This window comes from Uloborus diversus, chromosome 2, assembly GCF_026930045.1.
Source record: "Uloborus diversus isolate 005 chromosome 2, Udiv.v.3.1, whole genome shotgun sequence".
In the NCBI taxonomy this organism is placed as follows: domain Eukaryota; kingdom Metazoa; phylum Arthropoda; class Arachnida; order Araneae; family Uloboridae; genus Uloborus; species Uloborus diversus.
In genome coordinates this window covers 186,546,683-186,567,400 of record NC_072732.1, presented here as the reverse complement: position 1 = coordinate 186,567,400, position 20,718 = coordinate 186,546,683, and the positions used below count along the sequence as shown (strand labels likewise).

Sequence of the window (20,718 nt, the reverse complement as noted above, 5' to 3'; positions counted from 1 at the left end):
TCAGTGGCAGAAGAAAAGAGATGGTGTCCCGGACCTCTAGCTTGAAGCTCAGAAACAATGAATTAGTTCTTACAAAATATAAATTACAAAAAATAAGCTCCTATAATGAAAACTAAAGTTTTTCTCTTTTGTTTAAAAGAGTTCTGTTCATCATCTAAATCAATTCCCTGTATACGAATATCCATGTAAAATTGAAATCAAATTATGACTGCATCTATCTACATTTTGCACTTTTTGAATTAAATATTCACTATCAGGATAGGATTTAAAATTTGAAGGTTGAATTCTTTCAATTTTTAAATCCTTTCTTGCAGTTAATATTCGTAAAAAACGGAAAAAAAAAAAAAATTTGGAGCTCTGGTAGCTCTGTAAAGGAAAAAAATAAAAAATAATTCTTGGTAATATTCCAGAGGCAAATTATTCATCTAAACCATTTTTTGAGATTTTTCATTCAATCCTCCAACATATGTGTATGCTTTTCATTTATTTTTAAAAAAGTAGTAACGACATTTCAAAAGTAGTTTGTAGTTAACTACATTTGTACTAAAATAGTTGTAGTTGGCTACAAAAAAAATAAATAATTTTCCCTACCACTGGTTTGAATGAGTGAGGACTAGGGCTGGGCGATATACCGATACATCCTCATATATCGATATATAACTATTACCACGGTAACGATATTTATTAGATTTCTATCCGTCCGATATATCGGTTGAAACGGAAATACGGGACATAATTACGGAGAAATTGAAATACTGACTCAAAAATACATTCTTTTTTATAGTTCTGTATGATGGATGAGTGCTTGAAATTTCAAGAAATTAACTGCATTCTTCAATCAGTTATTTTATTTTTAATTATAGTACAAGGGAAAATTAACAGGGCCGCCGAAGGTCAAGTAGAACCCATTATCAGATTGGTCCCATCCCTCTAAAAAGTTTTCAAGAGTGGGGCCCTTCTGAGGACAGCGCCCCTAGTTTCTGACAAGGCTGATATGGCCTCTCGTGGGCCAAGGAAATGTGAATGCGTGTTGATTAAAAAAGCATCTTAATGCGACAATTAAAAATTAACCAATAGAGGTATCGACACGGTTCATAATTCTAACTAAACGTAAACCATTGATATTACGCTGAATAAAAGGTTTGCGAAATATACTGAACAGAAAGGTTTGTATTAAAAAAGAAATAAAAAACGAAAAAACCTAATGAGCTTAAATAAAATATACCACCAGCTCAATCATTTCCAACCGAGCTGTCGTGTCGTTGCAACTCATAGCTGAATGAAAATATAATAAATTCGATAATAACAGGGGAAAATATTATTCTGTTCATCACACGAGGCTGCTCTTGAAATGGTAATCCAATTTTAAAGCGTTATCTCTGGCAATCCTGAAAGTAAAACTTTTGAACTTCTCGCCATACATTACCGTTGTTAATGCGCTGACAGTGTTTTTTTGTGAAAGTTGTATGCATTAACGTTAATGTGATGACATAGTGTTGTTTGTGAAAGTTGTACCTATTAACGAAGATAGAATTGAGTTCTACCATGCACGGGTTCTTTGTGAAAGTTCTATACATTTTCGGAAGAGTAACAAATACCATAATTGAAAAAGCTGAGCTTGTCGATTGATGACATTTATTGGATGTTTTACCAAGATGCTCTTCGGATGAAGATAAAAAGTAAGTAAAATTTTTAAGCATTTTTTTATTATTTACTAATATAACATAAATGAATAATATACATAATTCATGGATTTTAAAAATTATGAAAAATTTCATTCAAATAAAAAAAATGTCTTATAGTTTATTCAAAAATGCCAAGTTTACTGCATTAATTTTAATAATATTCAGATTAAAGAAAATAAATTTTTTAATTAAAATTCCCCCCCCCCCCCCCGAAAATATTTAAGTTACATATCAAATTGCAGTGCATTTATAGCTGCATTCTTTAAAGATTTATTATTAGTATTTTACTTAATCTTACTCAAGTAAAAAGTCTTAAAGCAAAAGCTATTAAATGACTAAAAACAAACTATTTACGACATCAATACGAAATATAGTTCAAAATACATTCAAATTATTGAGACTGCTCAAATTGAAAGATTTAAACAAAATATTGAATTAAATATGTAAAACTTTTTCGTTGCGAAGCAATTTTGTCATGCATTGAGCTATACCATTGAGCATGCCCTCCCCCCCCCCCCCCCCCTCCAGGAAAGTTTTGAATTAGAGAAATAATATTATATTTGAAAATGTTTTTTGTTGTTTCTCGATCCTTTGCACCCCCCAAGAATATATCAATATTTGGAGAGCGATATATCGCGGTATTAAAATTCTGATATCGCCCAGTCCTAGCATACGCTATATGTCTAAAAAATGTTCGAGAGTATACGGCCTATATGGAGTTACACCCTGTGTAGGGTTGCCATTGGCGACTTTTGCGACTATTTCTTACCTTAGACGACTATGGCGACTTTTTTGGCAAAAAACAGGCCAAAAACGACGACTTTTTGCAATAAAAAGCGACTATTTTTTCATCTTTTATGAAATTTATTGAAAAAGAAATAGGAAGAACGATTTTGAGCCAACCAGTTGCATTCCAACACACTATGGAGATTGCATCATACAGTTTTCAGCCAATAGCGTTTCGCCGCGGCGAACGTGTCGATCTACTGAGGTCGAATTCAAATGCAAAATGTTTGTTTTCTGTAATAAAATTGCATTATTAATAATGATCTCCAGTGCTTTGACTTAAGTTATCCTAATTTGTCGGCAAAAAAAATAAAGCCGTTCTTGTTTGTTAACATTCTAGTGTCGAACACGTGCTACGCCGAAAATTGCATGCCGTGTTCGAAATTGAAATCTTTTAGCATCCGGTTAGTGTTTGAACTATTTTAAAAGGTCTTAGATATTTTAAATTATGCAATCTTAGGGCAATTTATTTTGGTTTTTATTTCAATAATTTCTTAATTTTTTTAAAACTGTTCTTAAGTTATTAAGTTACGTATTTTCGTAAAAATACGAAAATTAAAACTAGCAAACTTTTTTACTTTTAAATTTATGTCCAAAATAAATATTTTCAAAGCTACTTGAACTGAATTTTCCCGTTTTTAAGTTCACATAGAAATGAAAATATAGAGAACAAACACTCAAGCGTCGAACACGTGCTTCGCCGAAAATGTCTTGCCGTGCTCGAAATTTTAATCTTTTAGCATCCAGTCAGTGTTTTAATATTTTTAAATGGCCTTAGATATTTTAAATTATGCAATCTTAGGGCAATTTATTTTGATTTTTATTTCAATAATTTCTTATTTTTTAAAAACTTTGTTCTTAAGTTGTTATTAGTTACGTATTTTCGTACAAAAACGAAATTTCAAACTAGCAAACTTGTTTATCTTCAAATTTATTCCCAAAATAAATATTTTCAAAGCTACTCTAATTTAATTTTCTTGTTTTTTAAAGTTCACATAGAAATGAACGTAACTAAAAATTGAACTCTAGGAGAAATTCATATGAAAATGAAAATTTGACTCCTTTTAGCTGGAAACTGCTTCAAGTGATCACTAATAGCACTAAAATATAAAATGTAAAAAAAATGAAATGAAAATTGATTTAACAATTAACAACAGTCATAAATTTACTTGAATGTCACATGTAGAAGTCTGATAACATTACATCAGCATCTGCTAAAACAAAAAAACTGTCACTACAGAAACATAAACTGGGTCCTTGCCCTAAAAGTTAGGCTAAGAAGTAGAACTGGCCCTGCCATTATTTAAGAATTTTTTAAGATGTTTTGCTTGACGTTGTCATGGTGCCATGTTCACATATGTCCCCCCTCCCCTATACTAGTTTGTTGTTTACTTTGCTTATTTCAGAAGCCATTTTATCTATTACATTAATTACTTTCCCTATATAGCTATTGCTTAATTATTACATTTAAATAGTAGTATTAAAAAAACTCTCATTTTAGTTCACAGTTCTTAATTTTTAAAAAAGACTAGACTTTGAAATACACATCAACGATCAGCATTGAAAAAAAAAATCAACATTTAAATGCATTGACAATTTTAAATTTAAAATGCATGGGAAAATGTCAATACTGTCTCCCAACTTAAATACTTTGAAGACTCATGAATATGTTGAAATATTTTGTGGGGCTTAAAGTTTTGTGATTATGATGGGCTTGCAAAAATTAAAGCCTTGAATATAAAATGTCAAAATTTTAAATGTTAAAAATAAAAATAGTATGCATGGCTTAATTCTTTGAAATCTTCCATTTTATCCTTACAAATATGGAATTGCTAATCTTTATCTTCACTGAACCCTTCAAAATGAATAAAAAAATCTCAAGGAGTGTTTTCAAGCATAGAAAAAAAATCCTAGCAATATCTCTGCTTTTCTTTAGCCATACATTTTTTCAATATTTATTTATCTTTTTTTAAACTGAAGTATAATTCACTTATTTCAAGCGTTCCTGTTTTACAAAATATTTTACTTGTCAATTCATTGGTGGTGGCAGTTGCAACCTCTACCGTCTCTCACTTAAATTTGTACTTGAAATTAACTCTCATTATGTGTCAGTTTCAGAGATCAGTTTTCAAGTGGGTATTTTTTTTTTTTTTTGCACCATACTTTCATTTCTTCTATTCTTGGTTAATTGAATCAACCGCTTTAATGAATCAAATCATCATTAACAAAACAAAATCCAGCTTTATTGAATTAGCCGCTTTATGGAATCAAAACTGGTTTGAACAAACATGATTCATATAAGCGGCGTCCACTGTTCAATCTTTTTTTTTAAATAGCTGTATTAGTTTTTATTTCTTTACATTTTTTCCCTCGCTGAATTTAGTTGATTTAAATCTCAATCTATATGTCATTAAAGCAAAGCAACATTTAAGAAAGATATTTGATGTTATTGTTAGTAATCTAGCCCTTAATTGTTTTTTTTTTTTTTTTTACTTTCTGAAGAATATTCTAATCTACAACTTTGTAAGAAATGATATTTTTTCAAACCTAATTTTGATGAATACATGTTTATGAGGTTAACGGCGCTAGGATTAAAACTCCAATACAGTAGAATACCTTTATAATGCCGACCTATATAACGCAATTCTCTATAAATCGCACAACTTTTCAGAAGTAAACAATAGGTTTTTAGGTTTAAAAATTCCCTTTGTTTCGCCTTGCTAACATAAAAATTGTTAGGAAAATTAAATTTTGAAACAGTTTTTCATCTTTCCAGCTTAATTCAAAGCTTTTAAATGAAAATCAATGTTCACAGTAAGGAGAAAAGATCAGATGGCTCTTGAAAATGCAGCTGTTTTGCAAACTATGAAGCTGGCAGAAGTGCAAGATAATTCATTTTTTTTTACTGTAAAGCATATTTATTTGTGAATGATTAGTTGTACACTTATAATTAGTGTTTTAATACTCATTGCAGATAGAACTAATTCTGAAGTGCTAATATATATATATATTCTGAATATTAATTTCAAAATTTGTGAAATGACCTATATAACGCCAAAACCTGTATGACACAAAAGCTGGTCCCAAGGGGTGCCTTATAATGGTCTTCTACTGTATTAAGTAAGTTTTAGATTATTTGTACACATGTTACACCATTTTCTAAAAATGAATTTATTATCAGTTCAAATTCCTTTAAAAAACTTCCATAACTAAAAAACTACTCAAACATTTTCTGTATATTTAGATTTTTATTTCATATTTCAAACTTACATAACATAATTGAATATTTTAGTTTCAAACAAGTTCAAATTCATTCTTCAATTGCTTCTCCTTTTGGTTTAGGGATGACATTGCTGGCGTGTCTAGGTGGTGGTACTAAACCTCTGCCTATAAAAACAAGATAACTTTTAAATCTACAAATGTTATTGTGAAATATAGAAATACATGAGTAAATTTCTGGATTTAAATTTTAAAGCAAATAAGAACAAGCAACTATAAACACTTTATATAAATATATGTATAATATATATACTGTATATATATATGTATACAGGGCAGGCGGACTGCCTGACTTTGGCCCAGTCGGCAAAAGAGTATTTTGACCCACCTCTGTAAATTAAAAACATTAAATTACAGCTAGTTCCTATTTTACTTTAAATTTTTAAAGCAAGTTTTAAAGTTCTAAAAGAACAAAATTGTGAAATGTAAAATAAAGCTAACACTGACACATTTTTTACATGCCTTCAAAGGATACTAATGATTATAACTCTGAAAAGGCATCTCTTTAGGCTTCTGAACTGACAACATAGGAAGGACACTAGGAAAGGGAGGAATCAGGTATATTCCCTCGGAAATTTTTCGAAATTGGTTGATCTGTATAGGCATAAGGAGAAAAGAATTGGAGGAAAGGGTTCTGGTTCTCTTCCAAGCGATATTTACAAAGTTGATGCCAAAAAGCGTAATTTTACAATTTTTAGTAACGTTGAGGAGAGTAAAAAGAAAAATGGGAAATTTTAGAAATGCAATTTTAGATTATCCTTAGTAAAATGAATGAAACAGGGAAGCATCGGGAGCTCTCTACGAAAACGTTTCGACATTGAACTATTAAAAAACGAAAAACTATTATTAGTTCTTTTACGTTTGAGAGTGGAGGAGGCTCAGTGGAAGCATTTAAAAACTGAAGTATACTCTACCCAATTTTAAACTGCATATGAATCCGGTGACTCTCCTTCGGAACTTTTCGACATTGAACTTTTAAAAACATAATCTTATAATGTGTTTAAAAACATTAAAAGGAGGGCACAGTTTTCTCGAGTGTTTCCCCCAAGATTTTTTTTTTTAGGAGGGCACTGTGCCTATCCGCTTTTAAGCTAACCTTTGAGCCTTAACTTGATCAACCCTCCTTGCCCCTTAAAATTTTAGAAAAAGCTTCAAAAAAGCTAAGTTTTTTTCAAAAGGTAAAGATTCACATAAGCCTGTCCTTGAAACGTAACTCTCTCGTTTCAATAACTTTATCCACAAGAATCTGATTAGAATATATCTGAAAGCTTTTAGCATTACCTTTAAAACTAAACACCAAAAAACGAAAAAAAATATTTTTAAAATAATTACTATCGAAAACACTTGAACTTTGTATGTATCTAGAAAACCAAAAAGTAAAAAAACACCTTTTGTGTTTTACAAAACTTCTCTGAAATAGTACCCTTTTATCTGAAAGTGCACTGCCTCTTTTTTGGTCTGGGGGAAACACGGATTCCCTCTGGGCATTTTTTACTGAAACTGAAATCAATTTTAGACTATAGAGCTTATAAAAGGGTTATGGAGCTCTCCCGAGATAGATGTCAAAAAGTGAAATTTTAAGCTATCTTTAGTGACTTTAAGGGAATAGCGAGGGTTCGAAGAATTTATCTAGCAAATTTTTCGATATTTAAATCTGAAAAACACAATTGAGGGACTTGATGCAAGAACAAAGAACCAGGTAAATTCAGATTCACTCATTTTTGGTAAGACCAACAAATAACATTAGTGTCCGGTCGAAAGGCTAATAATACCTTTCCAACATTATTTACTAGAAAGCAGAGGTCTGATCTTACATTTGTGTCCCCAGGGATGCCCCCCCCCCTAAGGGGAAGGGCGCACCCCCTCAATATTGCGGAGACTCCCACCCAAAAGCAAGTGCTCCATCCCCCAAATGAGAAAAGTACTCCTCAAAACAACCCCCCTAAAAATTTCAGTGGCGCAGTCTATGTCATGACCCCCCCCCCTAGGTGGGCACCCCTGGTGTCCCGTCGTTGCACCAATCGGAATTTCTATACTATTGGCCACACGCAAAAATGAATTTAAAAAAAAAGTTTGAACTGAACTGGTTCTTGCATCAAAGTCCTCAATTGTAGACTTAAGACTGGTATCGTTGGTGACTTTAGGACTACAAAGGGACCTCATACTGAAATACCTTAGGTACCCCGTTAAGTATAAATCTGGCCCTGACAACAACTAATGTAGCTCAAAAAAAAAATATATGGAAAAAAAAGAAGAAAAGAAACCTTGCCCTCCCAAGCCCCACGGAACTCGATCCTAAATCCACCTTTGTTTAGGGGCTCTCACTTCTAAGTCGAAATTTTGTCCTGTTTCAGATTCAGTTTATAGTAGTCCAGAATTGCTTTCCCGTATGCGATTCGGAGATGAAAATACTCGTATAGCAATAATTTACGATATAGACCAATGAAATATCTTGCCAACTGACAGCATTTAGTTGAATCTCACAACCAGTGAATACCAGGTTAGTACAGTAATTTTGGGGCCAAAGACTTTTACAGCCCCCCCCCCTTTATCTTGTTTACCCTTATGTACCTACATATATTTCACCCCTCATTTAAAAAATATCAGACCTCCTTCAGGCTCGAGACCGGGCAAACAGGTGTCCCTTCTCCGCCCCACCCCCCTCTGTGCATGTCCCTGCTCGTGCTCATGTATCAATACCGCAAAGCATGACCCACAAATTTGTAGCAGGGCCGGGGCCACTTTGTCTAATGGTGCAGGCCCCTTCAATTTTCGTTAATAGACGTACACATATAAGTTTTTAACCTTTTTTCGGGCCGGGCCCTTTTTCAGGTCGCGTCGTACCCCAATTTCTCTGGCCCCCTCCCGTTTCCTCAATGTGGGAGCTATGGCCTCCAAAGCTCTAAAAATTAGAGAGAAAGTTGATAAAAGAGGAAAGCATTCGCGCCTGTGAACTGTGGCTATTTACTTTGGTCCCTGCTTTAGGGTGGGGAAAAAACCTGTTTACAAACGCTTTTTCACAAAGAGTAAACGAATTACTTTTTATTATTTTTATTACAGTTTAAAAAATGTTAGGTGTGAATTTAAATGTGTTAAGTTCAACAAAAAATGACTCGAAGTGGCCGACTCGGCGGTTGGTCCAGTCGGGGATCCCCGACTAGCCGAACTGGCTAGTCCGCCCCTATATATATATATATATATATATATATATATATATATATATATATATATATATATATATATATATCAGAGGTATTTCTTGCTTGAAGCTCTTCTTTGAAAGGGTATCAGGAATACTACACTGGTGTGCAAAAATTAAGGACGAAGTCGAAAAATTAGCATATCAGCTGAACGAAGAGGCAGAGCGGACAGAAAGACCAATCAGGAGATTAAGTAAGGTGATGTACGGTAGCACATGCGCAGATATGCAGGCAGACGTAATGGGGGAGTGTCTGAGTAGTATAAAGCATGTTGTCGGTGTAAGATCAGTATTTCTGGCAAAGAGATTGCACGCCGTATAGCAGTTAAAATCACACCGAGTTGCTGCCTCAGCGAGAAATGGCGAATAATCAATCTGTTAGACGACATCTGGATGCTTTTACCCGAGGTCGAATCATTGGGAAGTTGGAGGAAGGCCGCAGTGTGACAAGTGTGGCTGCAGAGTTCGGAATTGCTCACAGCATCGTTTCACGACTTTGGAGACAATTTCAAACTACAGGAACAGCTATCCGGGGGGTTCAGTAGTGGTCGTCTACGAGGAACCACACCCGCAGATGACCGGAATATTGTCTTACAGGCCAGAAGAAACAGGCGGCAGACAGCGGCGACTGGACGACCAATATCGCGTTTTACCGTGGCCAGAAGACTGCACGGTGGTGGTCTGTTTGCACGACGCCCTATACGGTGTGTACCTCTAACGCCTGCCCATCGGAGAAGGCGTTCTCTGTGGTGCCGGGAACACCGGAATTGGAGAGACAATGAATGGGGACGAGTACTCTTTACAGATGAGAGCAGATTCAGTCTGAGTAGCGATTCTCATCGCATACTCATCTGGAGAGAGCGGGGAAGCCGCAATCATCCCTCGAACATCATTGAAAGGGACAGGTATGGAGGTCGCGGTGTTCTCGTTTGGGGAGGCATCATGCTTGGTAGTCGTACAGACCTTCACATCTTCGACGCAGGTTCAGTCAACGGGACTCGTTATTGTAACAAGATTCTTCTTCCATATGTGCGTCTTTTTAGAGGCGCTATGGGTCCGCAGTTCCTTTTCATGGACGACAATGCACTATGTCATCGCACAGTAGCTGCCGAACAGCTCTTAGAGAGTGAGGATATTGAACGTATGGATTGGCCGGCACGATCTCCGGATCTCAATCCCATCGAGCATGTATGAGATTTTCTAGGCAGACGCTTGGCAGCTCGTACCTTACCACCAGTAACGATTCGTGTCCGTTGGAAAACATGAAAATACGATTATAAAGAGAGTGCTATTTCGTATTGATTGAATCGTTTATCATTCTCTTACAACGTTTCTTGGTGAAAAACTTCAAAAACTCTATTTCTTAAATGGAAGAGTTTATAGGCCGCATAAAAACAAGTGTTATTATACGCTGTAGTGCCAGATTTTCGCCTGCTACAACTACACGTCATGTAATGACGTAAATGTAACGTCAATGCACTGCAGTGACGTTTTATACCCGCAGTGACGTCAGGTGAATAGGGTTCATTCACAAATCAGGTAAAAACAATGCTAGTATGAGCAACAGTTAAAAAAGATCAATAACACTCACATATTTAAACCAGAGATAAAAACGATAGCAGTAAATGTTTTTAAAAAAAATATGCATTTAAAAGCTAAAAAATGATCGCTCATTATTTCAAACCGCTTGTTTTACACATACGCGAGCAAATCATGCAAACAGATTAATTGCGACATATCAAGCTAGGTTACATTACAAACGCATAGGGGAAGGGAATTTTTTTGTGACAAGTCCGGACACTCGCTTACGTGCGTAAGTAGTGAAGATTTAGAAATCAGTTGGGTAGAGTAGATGTAGATTTAAAGCAGTAAGTAGTGTGTATTTAAAAATCAGGTTTCAACTAGTCAAGTTTCGGTGACTTGGAAAGTTTGATGTAATAGGAATGTATGAAAAAAGATTTTGCTCTTGTTACGTTTAAATGTGTGCATTCATCTGCACTCAATTATCGCCGGATTTTGTGAAAGGCCGCGGATAATCCGGAGTTTAATATGTGCTTGCAAAACCTCTTCACGAATAAAACTCTTTCTAATTAAACGACGCTACTTTGAAGTTGTCTAATGACGAAACTACAGCTCAAAATTAATGAAAATTTGTGTAGAACATAATAGAGATGGGAATTTGTTTGAGCGAGAAAAAGAAAGTTCAAAACTTTGCCGCCAGGGGGCATTTTCAATGAAATACACATTTTCGACTGGCCCATTGGGGGGAGCAACAATTGATTTCCTGCTCCTCCCCCCCAACTTGACGGGTTTGAAGGGGAGGAATACGGTTTTTACAGTTTTCAACCACCACACCCCCTTGAATAGACTGTAAATCCGTCCCTGCTCTCTAGCAGCAAAATTTTAAACTGTTTTTTTTTTTTTTTTTCATTCTCTCAAGGCAATTCCCATCCCTTCATTATGCCCTATATAAAATTTGGTAAGTTTCTGAGCAATAGTTTCCTTGATAGTCAATTTTTAAGTAGGGTGTGGTTCAATTATAGACACCCTATCTCACAGAGAAGGTATAAAAGTTCACAGTGGCCCAACCAGAAAAAAGTTTTAAGGGGGGGGGGGCACTATAAAAAAAAAATCTCATAGGGGATCTGAGAATTCAGCACAAAAAAGAAATTCAAAATTATAGTTCTAAAACGCAGTTTTAGATAGTTTCTGGTGATGGCAAGCCCATTATTTAGAATGGTCAATTGCACCCCACGGGGGGGGGGGGGGGGGGGGTGGCACCTTTGAAAAAAATTTTGCTTTTACATATCAGTGGGTGTGGCTTTTGTTATCTGATAAAATTTATATTGAGTGTGCATCCTTTACTCCCTCCTCCCCAAAAAAAATTTGGAACGATGGGGCTAGGGGAAAAAAAGTTTCGGGAGGCTGTCAGCGGAAGTTTTTAGAAAATGAAGTCTTAAAAACGCAATTATAGGCCATATTTATTGGTACTGTCCGCGATCAAAACCGATCCTCCCTCTCTTAATTTTTTGTTCTAACAAAGCAACTACATTTCTGCAAACTTAGATGAAAGTACGAGACACTCCCCTGCAAATATATCAAAGTTGAAGTCTTTAAACCGAAATTTTTAAATATTCAGTGATCAAGGGGGGGGGGGGGGGGGGTCAGAGGCTATTCAATTGAAGTTTTTCGAAATTGTTGTTTTAAAGGCCCATTTTTTGACGATCTTGGGTGATATTAGAGAAAGGGAGTTCGGGGCCACGCTAGAAAATTTTCTGCAATTGAAGTCTTTAAAAAAATTTTAAGATTGGAGCTCAAAAAACGCGATCTTAAACTATTTTTGATATTGTTATAGCGCGATGTGCTCGGTGACTCTCCACTAGAAATGTTTCGAAATGGAAGTCCTGGAAACGAGATTTGAGACGCTCTCGGTTTTGGTTGTTGAAAGAAGCTTCAGAGAGGCGTAGCGTTTTGAACACTCTTCTTTTTACACACATTACCGAAAGGAAGAAAGGTGGGACGTAATTAGCTGACCAATAAACTGCATCTCTATTGAGCATTTTTCAAAAGAAACAGTTCCAGCACGGGTCCTGTGCCCCGTTCCCCCCTTTGGTTGCGTCACTGCAAGTTCACAAACTTCCAAATAATTGAGATAAGAAGAAATTTTAAACGCTAGCTAAAAAATTATGTTTTGCAATTGCAACAATCAGATTCCCTCTCAAGGACAAAGAGGAGAAGCCTATCGGTAACAAAGCCATCAAATCTCAGGTCAGTGTTCTGTCTTATGAGGATTAAAATACACGAAAGAATTTTGAACCAGAATTTTTCTTTAAATGCATTTGTGAGCTAAGGGAATCTGAAAAAAGCATTAACTCATCTACCAGGATAATCCCAAACATGCTCTATCAGATTCAAGTCTGGAGAGGGAGCTGACAATGTGATGGTTTCCTCCAGTCAAAAGTACTACTTTTAGTCATTGAAATGGATAGAATGAGCAAAAAAAAAATAAATAAATAAATAAATAAATTTAAATAAATAAATAAATAACATGGACCCAGAAAATAGTTTCATTTTCCCAACAGTTTTTTAAAAAATATTTTTTTTAAATGTCCGATTCTTCAAACAAGGCGTGGTCTTGATGACGTCACAACCACCTCTTTGGCGCATCCTTTCTTCCGCGTTTCCACGTTATGATAATCAAGAAGCGAATTAAAATTGCGTGCTACGCTTGCTATCGACCATATCGTTGCCAATACACGTGAGTAAAGATGTCAATTGAATATTTTGCACTGTGAAAAACAAGACTGAATGGCATTTCATCATTTGTGATGTCATCGCAGAAGCCGTAAACAATGAAAGCGCTCCGATTTAAGTATTTTTTAAAAAATATTAAACTTTAACAAATTATTTAAAAAATGGTCATACTCTATGTTTTTAAGCATGCTCTTTCAGAAAAAAATATTTTTAAATTTTTGGAAACGACGCCATTCGTTTTGCTCCAAACTGGCTTTCAAGCATACTCTTCACAAAATCTTAATATATAAAAATCTTCTGTGCGGACGTTTGTCACCATAAGGCTTTTAAAGGACTGAACCGATTTTGATCAAATTTTTTTTGTGCAATTAAGTTGTGGCAAGCATGGTTTCGAAGCGCGATGGATCGAATTGGAAACGTTTTTGTTAAATTATTAATTAATTTAAACATTGGATGCTTATATCTAACAAATGATACATATTTATTTTAACCTATTGTTGAGCGAGAACTGAAATAAATATTTAACCCGTTACCAAAGGACAATAAGAAAGCCAGCTCTGCTTTTTGAAATGAAATTTCCTACTTCCATTGTGATATGACAATAATTGAGAATAAATAAAACGTAGAGAGAGTTGAGTCTTCATTTCTTGAAAGCAACGATTTTAGGTCCAGTGATATATTTTAAAGTAAAGTACTGGAAGAAATCGGGTTTCTTTCACTAGGTTCAAGCAAAACGAGTATTTTTCATCGTAATTAAACCAAAGACCATGTGAAAGGATCGGTGCTTGAGGTTTTCCTAATCAAATGATCGGTACCGTACATAATAACATTTGTTTCTCGGTTCAAATCCATCTGAGTTTTGGCACCAATGGCAAGAATACTTGAAGGATTATCAAACCATGGCCCCACTCAATACGAAAGCGCCAGTGCATTGAGTGGGGCCATGATCAAACTAATCAGAACATTATTAAAGGAAAAGATGGCGGAATTTGAAGACGAAACAAATTTTATTTTCGTCCAGATAAATTATAACAGGGTAGTTCTGTACACATAAGATCAGTGCAGTGGAAGATTTTTAGCTTTGGTGGAAAGAACAAATTAGGCAAATACATGAAGTTTACGTTTAAAAGATGGGATCGCTAATCGGTCGGAGTTTGCTTCGCTTACTGATCGGCTAGATTACAGGAACGTGGTGGGTTGGCGACATTGGCCATAACAATACAGTTGCGTGATTATTTGTTTACTACTGTTAATGTAATTTATTGTATTTTTTTGTTCATTTGGTGAAATATTTTAAATTGCAAAGAATTATTTTTGGTTTTCAAAGAGTGTTTAGTCATTTTAGTTGACGAACGTTTTTATTTTACATCAGGAGGGGAAAGGGGGGATTTTCGCTTATTCATGGTGCTGTTTTTATCTTTATCATTTTTTTAAACGATATCCATTCGATTGTTTTATTCTTTTTCATATGAGGGACGTTGGAGCGGGATTTCCCGTTTTTTCTACATGGGTAGTTAGTTTTTTATACTTAATATCGGAGGATGATTTTTAACCTTTGGGTATGGCTGATGGAACAAACCTTACAATCTATGAAGATCTTTCAAGTATGCAAGAAAAAATAGTTGATGAAGCAACTGCTCAGTGGGCATTAGATAAATCAAAATGTAATAAATATACGCATTCTGACACCAAGCAGCGTAAAACATTTTCTATTTACTTATTTTTTTTTCAACAAAGCGGTTCAAACACTTGATAGTTTATTGAATTTTTTTAACTTTTAAATTTACAAAGTTTGAACAGAACAACGTCTGTCGGGTCCTCTAGTAAATATATTAAATTGTTAGTTTTCGCATTGTCCGTTAAAATTGTGCTCTTACTTAAAGCTGTTGGCAACCGTAGCAGCACTTCCTGTTTAACTGGTTTAGTCAAGTGTAAGGTTAGTTTCTTGTAATTGTTTATCAATAGGAATCCATTAATGGTGGTAGGCATAAAAATAGGGACTGGTGCGTTTGCATGGAGAATATTTTTAAAAAATAATAATAAATTTATAAAAAGTATTAATTTGATTTCTTAAATTTTGAATTCAAATTATGTTTTTCGCAATCACGAGTTGCGACAGGACCCTACTCATTGGAGTTATTGTTTCTAGAAACGACTCCTGTACCCCCCCCCCCCAAACCTGCTCCTCCTCCTGGGCGGTTACGTGTGTATATTGGTGTGTGAAGGCATGTGTGCGTGCATGTGTATGCTTGAGCGTGTGCGTAGACCTGTGTGTATGCACGTAGGCGTGTGTGTGAGTTTGTATGTGTGAGCGTGTGCATGTGTATGAGCGTGCGTGTTTGTAAGACATGGACATCACCGACCACGAGCAGCGGATTCCGGGGGACAGTGCTCAGGACCGGAGGCAGGTCGGCGGTGGTGCTGCAGAGGCCTCTGGAATAAGCTAGAAAAGGAACCAAACGCCAAGGACGGTGAAATGAGAACAATAAGCAATCGTGATTGCTCAAAAAAATTCTTTAAAAAATGCTGCTCTCAGTTTAGCTTTAGGTCCCACTTTAGCCTTCGGGAACTCTCCCCTTCAGGGCCGTATTTAAGGGGTGGGTTTTCAAGGTTCAAACCCCCTCCGAAATTTTTTAAAACTATTACAAAAAATGCTGTTTATAATACACTAGCAGTACCCGCACAGCGATGCCCGTGCTAAAAATTTAATGGAAGTCCATTGAATAAAAAAACTGACGCCTCTCCCTTTCTGATGTGAAATGCTCATTTTTCTTTGTATAAAATGCGTACACACCTTTTCAAAAAAAAAACTATTTAAGTTTCTTTGGAATTTAAAACTTTTCGTCAAATCATTAAGTTAGATTTACAGTTGCTTTAAAACTCTATTTACGAGTGAAGCGGTTTTTACTGCAATTTAAAATATTTCGCCAAATAAAAAAAAAAGGACATCAAATAATATCTTTCAAATGTAAAAAAAATTCTGCAGCTCTATTGTTTATCGCCAAACTTGCCCAGCAACTACGCTATCATAATCCATCCTGTCTAAAAAAAAAGTTAATTTGAATTTTGACATCTTGAATTCAAATTATGTTTTTCGCAATCACGAGTGTGTGTATGTAGGCGTGTGTGTTTGTGTGTGGGGGGTATGTGTGTTTGTGTGCAGGGTGTATGTGTGTGTAGGCATAATTGTTTGTGTCTGTGTGCAGGCATGAATGTGTGGATAGTTGTGTGTATGTGTAGGTGTCTGTAGTTGTGTATGTAGGCGCGTGTGTTTGTGTGTGGGGGTATGTGTGTTTGTGTGTTGGGGGTACGTGTATGTGTGTAGGCATATGTGTGTTTGTGTTTGTGTGCTGGCATAAGTGTGTGGGTAGTTGTGTGTATGAATGTGTGTGGGGGGGGGGGGGGGTTGGTATGTGTAAGTGTGTGTAGGCATATGTGTTTGTGTCTGTGTGCAGGCATGAATGTGTGGGTAGTTGTGTGTATGTTTTTGTGTGTGTGTGTAGTTTATGTATGCGTTTGTGTAGGATATTGACGAAACCTGGAAACGGCTTTCGCTATAGGATCAGCATCGTGAGGAGCCGGTCGACGGTGATGGTGCGGAGGGTGGCGGTGGGAAAATAAAATGATAGGACGCCAAAAACTGTCAAATGAAAGCAATAAGCAATCGTGATTGCTCAAAAAAAAAAAAAAAAAACCATCCCGTGGAACATTCAAAAATCGTCAGAAAAAAAGAAGAAAATGTCGTACATTTCACTCGGATAAAAACAAATCAAAAGTTTCTTTTCTTTCAAAACTAATCGCTAAAACAATGAATTACATTAACGGTTGCCTTAAAACAATAATCCTAAACTGAACTGCTTAGCGCCTAACGTGCCAAGCTACCACACTACCGGAACCCAGCACTTTTGCGAGTGAAGCGGATGTTTTTTCTTTGGCAATAATAAATGTTTCGCCAAACAAACAAAAAGATATAAAATCACATTAACAGTAGCTTTCAAATCTTTACAGATTAACAGCTGCGTTGCGTGGCTTTGCCCGGTCTACCTTGAGAACAAAAATTGTGTCTAGTGATATATATTCAACAATTAACTAAAAGAATAACTTAATAACTTAAAGAATAACTTAAATAAAAGAAAAAAAACACCATGCAAAATTACCCTTCCAAACAATGACGACAGATATTAAAATACTTTTAAGAAATTAAAATGCGAAAGATGGATTTTAAAAGCGTAACCACGGAAACATGAAATAAAATAAGTTTAAGAAATCAGATGCAAAATAAGGAAATAACCAATGGATTCAAAAAACGTAACCATGGAAACGCAAAAATAAAATGGTTGACAACCTGAATCAAAATGACGTATTTCGAAATTGATTTAAAAACGCTTGTAACTTTTTTTCCTTTGAAGATAGAAGCTAATTTTTTCGACCATAGGTCGAGAGAGATCTGGAGTAAAAAATCTCGCTTTTTCCAATGCTTTCAAAAAGAAAACTGTGGGACAATTCCTTCACTTTTTATTGATAGATTTAATGAAGAAAGTAATGCCAAAATTTCAGCTAAGCCTAAAAAAGTTCGAGATAAAAAACCAAATTGCTCCCGTCGTAATGAAGTTAGAGCATTGAAACAAATTGCTTAGAACGTGGAAAACTCAACCCTTTTCAACGATATAAAATATCAATATGTGCAAGCAATTTTTCACCCCTTTAATAGCCAATAATAGGCAATTTACGTAAAATTTGGGCCTAAATTGGAATAAAAAAAAGAACTATTTATTGGATTTTTTTCGAATTATAGCTTATGTTACTCAGTAAGGAAGCACCTTTCATACAGTGAAAGAATTTTTCAAATAGTTGCATTAGTTCCGGATATTACCTCGAACATATAAACACACAAAAATCCGCCCTCTCTCTTTATAATATTAGTATAGATTTTTGTTGAAATATTTAAGTTAAAAGATTAAAATGTTATAACTAACGAGTTTTTCAGACTCAGCGCTTTATTTACAGTATTTATTTTTATTTTAATTATTGCAAACATACCTTCTTACAAAACAATGCAGCATTTTCCATCAAATTTTCATCACTATGACACTAACAAAAACATCAAAATTCATTAAATTTGAAAGTGCCGAACTCCATATTTTACATAGCTTTATAACTGTAAAAGGATATGAATTTAAAAAGTAATACTTCGAATGTGTGTATATAAGTACACGCATCGCTTATTTTAACTAGTTCATATAAAAACATTGAATATTTTACAGGTGTGAAGTTATGTATAGTGTACAGCTATCACATTTCTTTCCTTTAAAGAAACGCCACTTTTTACATTTGTTTATGTTAATACCCTTAAAGCAGCACTCCCTCATTTAAAAAAAACCTATTGTGACAAAATCAATACACAATTCAAATGAAATCAAATTTTATTAATCATATAGATTTCACGAGAAATGTGCTTGGTAAAACCCTGCCGCAAAACAAAAGTCTGGTTACGGCACTGCTCCCCTTATTGGTAGGATGTTTGTGAATTTCGATAGCTTCTCTGTGAAACAGGCAAAGTTAAAGATCTGTTGCATGAACTTGACTGTCTTTAAAGTGGGCTGGCGTCCTGCGAGTGAACAATGACTGATTTCTGAGAAGTTTTCATAAAACAGCGTCTTAAATTCTATGATTCAGCCTTTGGGCTTTTTTGGTTTTCTTCCCTTTCGAATTAGATCCAAAGCTCAAGAAACTAAACCCTGTCGAAGTAAGAAGAAAACCCCTTAAAACAAATACGATTGACAGAACAGTACCTGATCCAGATCTTGCACAAAATGGAAGACTTGGAGTCCACTGTCCTCGTATGTCACATTGGTACGTCTTCCTTTCGACAGCTGCCTTGTCCTCGTATGCACTGCATGAAATGTCACAGAAAGGTGCTCTGTCTAAAAAGTTGGTGTGACACTTATATTTTCCTCCAGGCAACAGACGAAGGCTGCAGTCAACAAATGCTAAAAAGAACAATAAATGTTCTTCACTACGGTGGAATGCAAGGATTTTTTCTTTTAACACAGTAAAATTAAGTCATCTAGCCAGGATTCACCAACTGACAATCCACCGAATTCTGAATTAAACACTAATTTAACTATACGGAAAATTAGTCTTTAAAACTAAACCTACTCAGTTATGTTAGGTAGTAGTTTATAGGAGGCCCTGACTTAAAAAGGTTATTAAAAATTAAGAGATCGTATATAATTAGTTAGTTATTTAAAATAATTCATCGTATAGTAATTTAAATCAGTGTCTATTTTATAATTCGGTGTTTAGTTTAGTTGATTTTTGTACTGGAATTGTAAAATAAATTTCATTTCTACGTTTGGGTAGGAAATAGAATGTAAGTGTAATCAGTTATTTTTTGCTTTTTAGTTAATGGGTATTTTTTGAAGGCGGTTTTTTTTTATTTAAAAGTAATTTATTTTTTGCTTTTTAGTGGTGTAAATAACACGGCGAGCGTCTCGGAGACTTCCACGACTGCGAAGAAAGTCTTTTTCAAATCCGTAACTATGTACAAAAAAAAATTGTCTTCATCATTAGTTCAACTTTATCAAAGTTTGCTTTCCGAAAGCAAATGCACGAGTCACTAAAAACAAAAAACGAAATCGCTTTAAGTTTAAATTTGTAAAATTGTAAATTGTAATTTATGTTCAATTGAACACTAAATATATTTTAAAACTGAATATTAAATAAAGAACTTTATATTTTAGTGCCTAAATAAAGATATTTATTAGTAAATAAAATATTAAGGTAATTGAGTCAACTATTAAAGTAGCAAAATATATTTAATTCACTGCTTTGCTACACAGTAATAAATACATTAGTAACACTGAAAATAAAAAATTAACAGGCGGCGCAGCGTTGCGAAAATCAATCATCCATGTGCCGCGAGAAGTAAAGATCGTTCAAGAGAAAGCCAAAACCTTAGGTGTAAAAATACACCGATCACAGCAAAACCACGTGACGGTGATGTATGAAATTTAAAGTTTCTTGGATTTCTCCGAGACCCCTTATCAAATCTAGACCAAATTACAATGGGACCATTTGAGAAGTATACCCTTCCAAACAAAAAACAATTTTTCAGATCGGTCCAGTAGTGTTGGAATAATTCGAAAACACACATAAAAAGCCGCAATACGAAATCATAACCTCCTTTTTTGAAGTCGGTTAAAAAATAGAGACGACAGCCGAACTAAAATCGTCACTTCAGTATGTATTATCATAGATCAGTGGCGGTAGCTTTTACTTCCTTTTTACTCGTATTTACCAGCTGATTTGAAGCCCCGTTTGGCATTTGAATCGTCGGTTGAAGCCTTCGTCAACTTACAACTGCCAGATGTACCAGCCAAGTTGAGTCTCATAGCCTTATTTGCCTGCTGATTTGAACATCCGTCAGACACCCGAATCGCTGATTGAAGCATTAAAGAAGGTGGTTAGGGTGGCCGACAAGGGTTCGAATCGACTGGTGAATAAGGCCGTAAG

The 20,718-nt window shown here is 35.1% G+C and overlaps 1 protein-coding gene across 1 annotated transcript in view; it reads right to left on the bottom strand.

The window, feature by feature from the left end:
• Positions 1–7,890: 7,890 nt before the first annotated feature.
• LOC129216710 (uncharacterized) overlaps positions 7,891–20,718 on the bottom strand; it is a 44,693-nt gene continuing 31,865 nt past the window's right edge. Inside the window, exons 6-7 of the mRNA XM_054850927.1 lie at positions 18,991–19,193; positions 7,891–7,896 (exon numbers count right to left, since the gene is read on the bottom strand). Coding sequence (XP_054706902.1) covers positions 7,891–7,896; positions 18,991–19,193 — 209 coding nt within the window. The remainder of the gene's footprint in view (positions 7,897–18,990; positions 19,194–20,718) is intronic.